Raw genomic sequence first — 10,555 nt, 5'->3', positions numbered from 1 at the left:
GCCAGATCGTTAATCCCTGCCGGAAGTTTATAGAAGCCACGATAGTCACAACCGAGTTCGAGGATAATGAACACCTCCCACCACCACTACGGACTTTCCTTCTTTCCCGACATCTTCGTAGTGTTTTCCTTCTTAATTCAAAGAAAGCACACTCTTTTCATCTGCGCCCCCAACGAAGCCCATCACTGCGACGTAGCGACATAGTTCAATCCGCCTACGTGCAGGTTCGTAGTAGACCTGGGTGGACAGACCAGAAACCGTCGACATGAGCGGGACGGATTATTCGTATGATGAACAGGTGAGCAGAACAGAATGCTATCTTTAATCATTGCTAATAGGACCAAGGGTCAATTCTTTCCTATCTTCATCCTCACGATCGTTGGCATAGTCACATTGCCTCTGACATACAGTGTCCTCAAGCCCAGTTCAGACCCTGGCGCCACTGCACCACGAATTCAGTCAGACTACCGGCCCAAGAATGCGGATCTGGTAGACGCTCAAAGAAAGGCGCAGAGGAGGAAGGATAGGAGATTGAAGCGCGTTATCACCGTAATGATTGGATGGAGCGTCATGGCGCTGATGGCATATTTGATTTTCGTTACTGCGCGAACAATCCCAAAAGTCTGGAATCCATACGATATTTTAGGTATTTCTGAAGTAAGCTTGTCCGTTTGAAGAACTTCAAGACTATACTGACAAGGCTTTAGTCTGCATCAGAGAAGGAAATCAAGTCTCATTATAAGCGCCTTTCATTGAAGTTCCACCCCGATAAAATTCGCCCCGACCCAGCGAAAAACGAAACCATCGAGTCCTTGAACGACTACTTTGTCGATCTTACCAAGGCATACAAAGCTCTGACGGATGAGGATATTCGAAATAATTTTATTCAATTTGGTCACCCTGATGGAAAGCAGAGTTTTAGCATCGGCATTGCGCTCCCAAATTTCATCATCGCGGACGGGAATGGAAAATACGTGATTTTAGTCTATGCCGCGTTACTGGGTGTATTATTGCCATATCTTGTTGGAAGTTGGTGGTATGGAACTCAACGAATGTCTAAGGAGAAGGTCTTGATCGAAAGCGCGAACAACTTGTTCCGAGAATATGAAGAAGACATTACGGAGGGCGGTGTTGTTGGTGCTTTGAGTACAGGTCTCGAATTCGAGGCTGCATTGAAGGGGGAGAAGGCAGAATCTGGTCTTGGAAAGCTGGAATCTAGGATCCTGGCCCCAGGTGCTTCGAATGCCTATGCTGGTGGGCTTGCAGAGAAGGACAAACTAAAACTCGAAGATCTGGAAGGTGGTGTTCGTAGAAAGGCTCTTGCGCTTCTATGGGCATATCTTGGGCGTGTCGACCTCGACGATCCCGCACTGGAGCAGGCTAAACTGGAAGCCGCACCCATTGCGCACGCTCTGAATGCCTCATTTGGTGCTATTTCCCTCGCATTTGGTGTCACTGCGCCAATCATCTCTTCGTACAAGACCGCCCAGAATTTGATTCAGGCTGTTCCTCCTGGGGCTTCCCCGTTGTTACAGCTTCCTCACATCACGCCAGCGATTGCCCAAGCTATCGAAGGCGACTCTAGAACCCACTTGACTTTACAGGAATACATGAGTTTACCGGAAACATACAGACGCAAATTGTCTGTTGGCAAAGGCCTCTTAACCGAGGCCGAGTACAAGACAGTTGTTTCTGTGGCTACACAACTACCGCGCCTTCAAGTCGAAAAAGGATTTTTCAAAGTTACTGGAGAAAAATACATCATTCCGAGTTCCCTTGTTTCAATGGTCGTCAAAGGCAGATTTATTCCTCCAGGGAGTGAAAATATCCCTGAAGTGAATGAGCTGGACCTCGAGGATATCGACCCTGATGAGGAGGACCTCGACGCACTTCTTGGCCGTGAAAAGAGCGGCGGTAAGGATGGAAAGAAGCCGGAGCAAAAGCCTGTCCAACCTCCTCTGGCTTACGCTCCATACTTTACTAAGGATTACTCTCCACGATGGCACGTGTTCCTTACCGACAGCAAGCAAGGCAAAGTCGCTGTCCCTCCTTTTACTTTTACGACATTTGACCAACCTATCTATACGAAAGATGGCAAGCCCACTTTCAATATGCAAACACTCAAAGCACAATTTCAGGCACCTCCGCAGGCGGGTCACTACACCTTTGTTCTGCACCTAATATGCGATTCGTACGTTGGCTTTGACACGAAAATGGAAATCACTTTGGTTGTTGATGAGGCAAGCAAAGCGGAAGAGATGGGTTCAGACGATGACATTAGCGAACCTGATGAAGGTTAGTAAAATCCGATCCTCTTGTAAACACAGTAGCTAACAATGTTCTTACAGATTCTCTTGCTGGCCAAATGCATGCCCTGAAAACCGGGGCCCCGCCGCCACAGAAGAAAAAGAAGGCAAAGCAAATAGAGGAGTCATCTGACGAAGAAAGTAATACCGAAGGAGAAGTCGAAGACACTAGTGAGACAGATACCGATACAGATGAGGAATAAACTTGTGATTCCTTTGTTTTGTTTTTGCTTTCTTGGATTGGTGCATAGGGGCGGAAATGTAAAATTACCGGCATTTTGGGCATGGCGTAGACCGGTTATTACGATACACAAGCACTTGTGCATATGGGACTGACGAGATGTTGTTGCAGGATGGTCACAAGTACCGTACTTCTTTTTAAAGTAGAAGATCGTGAGCTAAGATCTGCTGAAAATCCAAAAATTGTTCCATTCAAAGAGAGCCTTTGTCACTGGCCGTATTTCTACTCCCGGTTCCCAAATAAGTTTTTGAGATGCGCACTGCTAAATATAACTCCATGTACTCCTCACTTATACACGCCCTTTTGTGGGCTGAAGCAAAACGAGATGCAGCGAAGTCTCCAATAGCCACAACAGCAGATGAAAATGCAAATGATAATCAGCAGATCCTAATCCCACAGATATCCACGTTGCGACCTTCAATATGCGCACGACGCGCAAAGTACTCTTTTGCTACTTCCTCAATAAACAAATGATCAGTGGAACTCCACACATCGAGACCCATCCTCTCGATATCGGTACTGCTAATATACACAGGAGGATCGTTGTTTTGTTCCTCGTTACTATCAGGACTGCCTTGTAATGGGCGTGATTCGTCTTCGCGCTCATCATCTGAATCCGTTGCATCTACTATATCACTTAATGTTGTTAGGATCTGGGTGGTTAATCGATGGAAGTATGCTATTATGGCCATTTCCTGCTTAGCGCTGCTGTCTTCTTTCGATGGTTTTCCGCCTGAAGAGACTGTAGATTGGGAGCGTGGTTGAGAGGGTGAAGGATCGGGAGAGAATGTTAAGCCCGAGAGCAGGACAGCATCTGAATCACATTCTTCTTCTGAGTGATGTCGCTGTTCGCCGGCTGATGCCCACCACATGAAGCCTGAGTACGCTAATGATGTCCAGGATTGTGGCTCAATTATATCATCTGTGTCAGGTATGTCGAGCAGCGGTTCGTGATTTGCGGATATTGTACTGGATGTACTCGTACGTCCGGTTTCTGGCTCTTCCGGTGTTCGTCTTCTGGTTGACGGGCTTGTTGGAGCTGAGCTACTTCGTGAGAGTCCCCATTTCAGAGCCGTGTAACGACGTAGATCCCGTTGTGTCGCCCTCATTTCCACACCTTGAGGTGATTCGATTTTTGGCCACACCTTCTCGGAAGCATTTTCCGAGTGCAGTGGTGGCATGGTAATTAGAACATCATACAATGAGCTCTTCATTGCCAAAATACTGTCCGTCGTACATGCTATCCAACCACATCCTGGTTCATCCCTCTGTTCGGCTACCGATGACCCTGGTGTTGTTGCTGCGGCTTTGGCGGCTCGTAGGTCCTCTTCTAATAATGGAATATCGTGAACACCAATTGAGAACAAAGGTTTGAGACGCTGAGGAGGTGCGCTGGATGCCAGCAGGTCGCTCACTGCAAGAGGAATATTTGAAAGAACAGAAATGTCGTATACTGCAAAGAGTTAGCTTTGCCATGAAGTGAGTGACATGGACATGGAACTTACCAAAATTACAACTTTCCTGAACTGGCGCATGGCCGGTCAGGAGTATTCGCTTGCGTAAAATTGCCGCCCTATATAATGGAAAAATCAACGGGCCAAATGCATCGAGAAGATTTGGCAGACTCCGAGCTGGGTGGTATGCGGCCAAATGTTGTCCTGGGGGAAGCAGAGCTGCGCCGTCAGACGCAGAACGGTTTCTGTTGTGCTTAACGCCATTTCTCGGTGGTGTTTGGGACGGTGTAAATCGAACAGTACTGATTATCTCTGTTGGAGACTCCGGCTCATTGAATGGTGTAGTCCCATGCCCCTTATGTCGTTCCCAATATTCCTCGAGAACCTCGGTCTTGGTCGTGTCCTTGATGAGCTCACTATCGGTTATATCAGCAAAGTCATTCCAACGAAGCATATCCGCGATCGTACCTTGCCATTCTCTTCAAGTTTTCGGCGTGCTTCCAACTTCTTCCCAGTCTGCCATAGCTCAAGGGCACCATCACCCCAACTGCGATCATCTGCGCATTTCTTGATTCTTCCGCTGCCGGCGCATTGACGAAAGCACTAAGTCCAGCATTGTTATCGTGTACGAAGTATATCAAATCCTCTTTAACAGTGTGTAGTCCAGAGGGCAAGCTCTTATATTCCACGACACCTTCAAGCTCGACACCATCCAACGCTCGCTTCCATCCGATAGTATAGCCGGCCTTGATATCGAAATAGATGATGAAGAGGGCGGATATGGGAGGAGAATCTTGGTCGAAGTTGTTCTTTGGAAGATCGATATTCATCGGCGCCTGGCCTCGTCGTAAATCCATTGCTTCATGGGTGGTGGCATATCAACAATCAACGGCAAGTTGCGTCGCCGAGGACGATGTCGTGAGGATAGTTTACAGGAACGTGGGGTGACAAGGAAAGCTGGGGTCGCTCGCGTCACTCGACATCACGCTTAGCGACAACAATCTTCACCCAGTTTATTTTCGAAACTCAATTGTTGTGAGGCGTTGCTTTTCGTTGTTAATATCATATCAATCTTTATAATCTGTATCCCCTCATTATCTTGCGTCAGTTGGTTTCCTGTAATTTACCGCTGAGCCATGTCTTCGTCGGCTTCTGGCATAGTGGGTGTGCTTGCTCGCAGAAAGCAAATATTGGTACAGGGCACACGAGAATCTTCCGTTTGCTCATACTCATCAAAATTAGCAATTTCTCGGGCTAGATTTACTTGCTTGCATCTCCCCAGAAGTAGTAATCACTCCGTCGTACGAGAAGTCGTACAGTATGATCTACTGAGCCGGGTGTCCAAACCCTCATCTCAAGAAGTCACTGAAGAGGATTTAGAATATTGGCAACATCACCTAACAACTTCCTTTCCGGTCTTTTTTGGATGGGTTTTGATACGAGTTCTATTTCTAGATATTCTCCGTTACTATCAAAGCACCAGAATTTCTAGTCTACATTTCGGCTTTTTAGACCTCAACATCTAAATCTTGGATTTAACAGGATCAACCGGATTCTTCCTCCCTACCAGCAAAGGATCCTTAACAGTAAACGGAAACTCCGGTAACTGATCCTCATCAACCCCAAAAGTAGCCGCCAAAACCTCTCTCGAAAGCGCCGTTGCCGAAGTTCTATATCCAACATCTCCCGGAATAGGTGCATCAAAAAAGATCAAAAAGTGAATCTCTTCATCCCCAATGACCTCGATCTGATGCGGATAAGCATGAGGAATAAAGTAGACATCTCCAGGCTTCAAAGTATATGTGTCTACGGATCCATCGGGATCCATGACGGACATCCTGGCGTTCCCTTTGTGGACATAGCCCATCTCTGCTGTAAAGGGGTGCCAGTGAGGTTCTCGCATTCCGTCTTCTTCGATGCGTAGGGAATACATTGACATGTTATCCAGAATTGGCCAGAAGTCTTTTCGGGCCATGTTCGCTGAGCCGATTTCAACTTGTGGACCATTAGGAGCATTTTCAACATCGAATTTGTGGGGATTGGGGAGTTCAGCGGTATCAGGCACAGTAGGGTTACCTTTGCGTTGTACTATGTATTTTGGTGAAGTGTTCCGGGTTATCCCTCTGAAGGCGGAGCTAGGTGCATCGTATGTGTTCCCAAGGACCTGACACATATTAACACTAGATCTCACACTCTCGGAGCCACCCAATGTCGATGAAATTTCCAACTTCTTTTTCCTTAAAACTTGAAATAAACAACTATACTCACAGCATCACTCATAGCGCCAAAACTCGCCGAGAGAGAGAAGTCCTTCGGCGCCTCATGTCTAAACGCGACAATAAGCTCCGCAGTCTCCTCCCCAATATTCTCAATATGATGCAGCGCTCCAGTCTTAACAAAAAACATCTGACCAGCAGTAATCGTAAAGTTCATAAACTCATTTCCAACGTCCAATTGAGTAACCAGAACTTTACCGCTGAGACAGTAGGTGAGCTCATTGCAGTTAGCATGCCAATGAGGCTCACGAATCGATCCGGGTTCCAGAATGAGACGTTTTATAGAGAGGTTCTTGAGAATTGGCAGTTCGTCTGAGGATATCCGTTGCAAGGAGCCCAATTTAGTGTTGTAAAACGGTTCGGCGGAAATGAGAAATGCAACGTGAGGTGATTTACCCATCTTGAAGATAATATTCGAATTTTCCAGATTATAGAATGAGTTTACTGGGGAAAGTTCACATTAAGAACTCTGTTTGCTATGAACACAACTTATATATGAAACATAGCTCGCAACGCTTGAGGAATGGACAAGGGTGTAGTAACCAAACCTATCGCGGATGAGTAAGCCGATTTGCAGAATGGCTGAAGGTCTAAAGTTTTACTGGAAGTCCAGTACCGAGAGAAAAACACGAAGAGACTCAGTGAAATGCAGGTCAAGAAGAAAGTTTGTCGTGTATAATGTGTCAGTCGTCGCTTTTCTCGACCTCGCTAAAAAGAAAGGGGGGGAAGCGGGATACAACACGGGCAAAACGATGCGATATGTTGCGAGGCGATGCGAGATCATTGGGTACACCAATCACACCCCGGGATTTCAATTGAATGACTGAGCAATAATCGGTCATTGATCTGTCTGCTCAATGTAGCTTGATATCGAGAGCCTTTCTTCTGCTTAACGGGCAGTTTCACACAAGACTTTTGCTGTAGAAAATGATAACAGCCAAGTTACTCACGAGCCATTTGTGGTAAATACACTTTGCAGCTCACATTATGATTCGTGATTCATGCTCCGTGCTTATAATCTAACATCGGCAATACTGGATATCATCAGAGACTACCTCTTCTTTCCAAACTTTCCTTTTGTAGGTTTTCCTGGAGGCTTCCCACCCTTCATCTTCTTCTTCCCCTTCTCTGCCTTCGCAAGCGCACCTTTCCCGTCCCTTTCTGCCCTCCCCTTCTTCCAAACCTTTCCTTCCATCCTCACATCCCTATCATCAAGCTTCTTCTTGTCCTTGTTACTTAACTTCCCTGGTTTCTTCTTTAATATACTTTCGACCCCATTCAACTCTGCTCTACCAGCCTTTTTAGCGGCCGTCTTCTCAACTTCACTCTCAAACCAGGTCCGCTTGGGCCGTCCTTTGATTTCGTCCTCGTGATTGATCATATTTTCTCCCTTTCGAACCTGCATTTCGACTTGTGCAAGCTGTTTGTCTTCCTTTTCTTCTTTAAGAATCTCTTCGATCTCATCTTGCATCTCTTCAACCTTCTCCGCCCAGGTATCCGCGTCTGCTGCTTCGATCACTCGACTTACGATCTTGGCACCCTGTGACCGACCACTCTTAACCGCTGCCTTGACGATTTTACGATCCGGCTCAGCAGCCAATGTACATGCACGACCTTGACGTCCAGCACGAGCGGTTCTTCCTACTCTGTGAAGATAAATTTCGTGGGACTGCGGTGCTTCATAATTTATGACTGTATCGACACCTTTGATATCTAGACCTCTCGAGGCGAGATCGGTGGCAAGTAAGAACGAAGCTTTGCCATCTCTGAAAGCCTCTACACTTATGATACGCTAGAATTGTGTCAGCAAAGGAACAAGGTAGAATATGTCGTAGTAGCTCACCTGTTCTTGACTCATGCTACCGTGTAATTCAGTAGCTTTGAGGCCAGAAAGACCAAATATCACACGTGCTCGGTGCGCTTCCTTCTTCTGGCGGAAAAAGACAATGACTCGATCAGTATATACGTTGGCGCACAGATACAACAGATAGCCCATTCGCTTAGTCTCTCTGCCAGGTCGTAAACGAATGAACTCTTGGATCAGGGTTCCCACGGTCTGTTTCTGCGCGTCAACGAGTATCCTGACAGGTCGATTTAATCCAACACGAATCAGATTATCAACAGAAGATGTCATTGTAGCAGAGAAAAGCATCGTTTGGCGGGACTTAGGAATTGTCGTCAAGATTTCGTTCAGCTCATCAGCGAAACCAGCTTCCAACATTCGATCAGCCTCATCGAGGACTAGAATTTCCAAAGTATCGACGGTAAAACTTGGCGAATTACGCATATGATCAATGAATCTACCGGGAGTAGCGATTATAACGTCCGGCCGGAGCCTCAACTCTGCTTCTTGAACTTTAAGACTCAAACCGCCCACTGCCAAACAGAACTTGATGTCAGTGTGACTCGCAAGCTTTGTCGCTACAGCATGACATTGAATTGCCAATTCACGTGTCGGCATAAGAATAACAACTCTGCTGGTTGGCACCTTCTTGGGACGATATAGTAACCGTTCTAGAACTGGCACAATGAAGGCACCTGTCTTTCCCGATCCAGTGACGGCTCCACCGACCACATCTTTTCCCAACAGAGCTACCGGTATAGTTTTCGCTTGAATTGGGGTTGGCTGCGTGAAACCAACTGCAGCAAGGCCTCGTAAAATTGGTCGTGATAACGACATAGTCTGAAAAGACAAGTTTGTGGTTTGCTTAGAACCTTTGGCTGGCTTTTCTTCTGGTGCAAAAAATGCTTCTCGCCGAGCAGCTTCCTCCGGATCTTCGTCGTTGTCTTCCTCGTCCGACGAAGCTTCAGGTACTTCGTCGTCTGGGTGTGGTACAGCACTTGCGACAGATTCGTTGTCGGACCCATCATCTTCTCCGTCCTCGCCTGAAAGCTCTGGGTCCTGCACGTCTTGCTGATCATCAGAATCCTCGTCCGCAGAGCCAGCGCCCATACCGAATCCATCCTCAGCCATGAATTCGTCCCCAGAATTCTCGAGTTCCAGTGCTTCCACATCTTCTACATCTTGATCGTCACTGTCACCAGCAGTCGTATCCTCGTTGGCTTCTGGAACAACAACCTTTTCTCCATTTTTCTTCTCCCTCCTTCTCGCAATTATATCGTCAATGTCCACAGCCCTTTTGTCGCCCCCAGAAACACCATTGAGGCCTTTCTTTGCACCCTCAAAACCCCAGCCTTCAAAATCTTCCATGCGTCCTTCACCACCCTCCAAAGCAAATTCGAAATCTGAGTCCATGGCTCCATCGTCCTCGTCCTTCGCACCCCATATTCCTTCATTGGGCTCTACCTCGCCATCGGAATCATGTGCATTGCCTTTTTTTGACTTCTTGTTCTTTTTTGGTGTTGAAGTTGATTCAGATGCGCGTTTCCGCTTCTTGTTTGAGAGAGGAGGAGAGGCGGGTATTTCTTCTTCGAAGTCCTTTGATAGATCTTCTTCGTTATCAGAAAGCGTCAGCACAAAATCATCCTGGGGAGCTTTCTTGGTAGCGGGCGCCATTCTGTTCTGGGATGCAATGGTTTTGTTGTAATAAGTCTCATCGGCTCGCAATCCCAAGTTTTCGTCGCTGAATGAACTTTTTTGAAAAGTTAGGCGGTGAGACTGGCAGAAACCCCCTGTTAAGATGCTGGATAAACCGCTGCGGGGTCCTCCTCGCTTACCCATTAACCCCTGGCGGGGTCTGTTCAGAACTTCAAGTAAGTACCAAGTCCAAGGTACCTGGTTCCAACCTAAGCCGACACATGTGGAAAAGCGCGGGACCAGATGTGTTCCTTCAGCGAGTTTCTATCACCGTCCTATATATATATATATACTTTGCCATCCAAAAAAATTCACTTTTCATGACTTTGACCAAACCGGCTCGGTTTTGTATGTCTTCCATTCCTAGTCAATAACAGATGTCTCCTACGTCAGATAGCTAAATTGTGTAGTAAGAACTGTAATAAAATAGAAGAGCATTTCCAAACATTCGGCTGTGAATTCGACATCTTTTGACGAGAGGGGTTGTAATAGACAGAAAGCTTCGATGGGGCCATACATTTCAATGGACATCACGTTAGCTCTCTACTGAATATAGAAGACGTGGTTAAGGACATGTGAAGAAGGTATTTTTGTGTTTCTCTAGAGAACCTCATTAAGGTAAACTGATTTGTTAGTAGCTATGGAATTCAAAAAAGATTAAATATGTATCTCAAGGTTAGGCCCATTACACGAGGACATACCGCGAGGGTTTAGTTCACTTAATGCTGTCGTGTCGACTC

At 46.5% G+C, this 10,555-nt stretch overlaps 4 protein-coding genes across 4 annotated transcripts; 1 reads left to right on the top strand and 3 right to left on the bottom strand.

Moving 5' to 3' along the window:
* Nucleotides 1–265: 265 nt before the first annotated feature.
* On the top strand, nucleotides 266–2,509 carry GLAREA_05464 (Chaperone J-domain-containing protein; the record flags this gene model as incomplete). Its single annotated transcript, XM_008078753.1, has 4 exons — nucleotides 266–298; nucleotides 346–657; nucleotides 708–2,295; nucleotides 2,349–2,509. 4 exons carry the CDS (start codon nucleotides 266–268, stop codon nucleotides 2,507–2,509), a joined length of 2,094 nt encoding a protein of 697 aa, XP_008076944.1.
* A 415-nt stretch (nucleotides 2,510–2,924) lies between these two features.
* GLAREA_05463 (uncharacterized protein) lies at nucleotides 2,925–4,858 on the bottom strand (the record flags this gene model as incomplete). The annotated part of the gene is made up of 3 exons (XM_008078752.1): nucleotides 2,925–4,000; nucleotides 4,053–4,417; nucleotides 4,470–4,858. The coding sequence occupies 3 exons, from the start codon at nucleotides 4,856–4,858 to the stop codon at nucleotides 2,925–2,927; spliced, it is 1,830 nt and encodes a 609-aa protein (XP_008076943.1).
* A 665-nt stretch (nucleotides 4,859–5,523) lies between these two features.
* GLAREA_05462 (RmlC-like cupin) lies at nucleotides 5,524–6,677 on the bottom strand (the record flags this gene model as incomplete). Its single annotated transcript, XM_008078751.1, has 2 exons — nucleotides 5,524–6,165; nucleotides 6,270–6,677. 2 exons carry the CDS (start codon nucleotides 6,675–6,677, stop codon nucleotides 5,524–5,526), a joined length of 1,050 nt encoding a protein of 349 aa, XP_008076942.1.
* Nucleotides 6,678–7,328: 651 nt separating this feature from the next.
* Nucleotides 7,329–9,794, bottom strand: GLAREA_05461 (P-loop containing nucleoside triphosphate hydrolase; the record flags this gene model as incomplete). Its single annotated transcript, XM_008078750.1, has 2 exons — nucleotides 7,329–8,069; nucleotides 8,121–9,794. 2 exons carry the CDS (start codon nucleotides 9,792–9,794, stop codon nucleotides 7,329–7,331), a joined length of 2,415 nt encoding a protein of 804 aa, XP_008076941.1.
* Nucleotides 9,795–10,555: the final 761 nt, after the last annotated feature.

The sequence above is a fragment of the Glarea lozoyensis genome, assembly GCF_000409485.1.
Source record: "Glarea lozoyensis ATCC 20868 chromosome Unknown GLAREA10, whole genome shotgun sequence".
In the NCBI taxonomy this organism is placed as follows: domain Eukaryota; kingdom Fungi; phylum Ascomycota; class Leotiomycetes; order Helotiales; family Helotiaceae; genus Glarea; species Glarea lozoyensis.
This window is presented reverse-complemented; position numbering and strand designations above follow the sequence as displayed.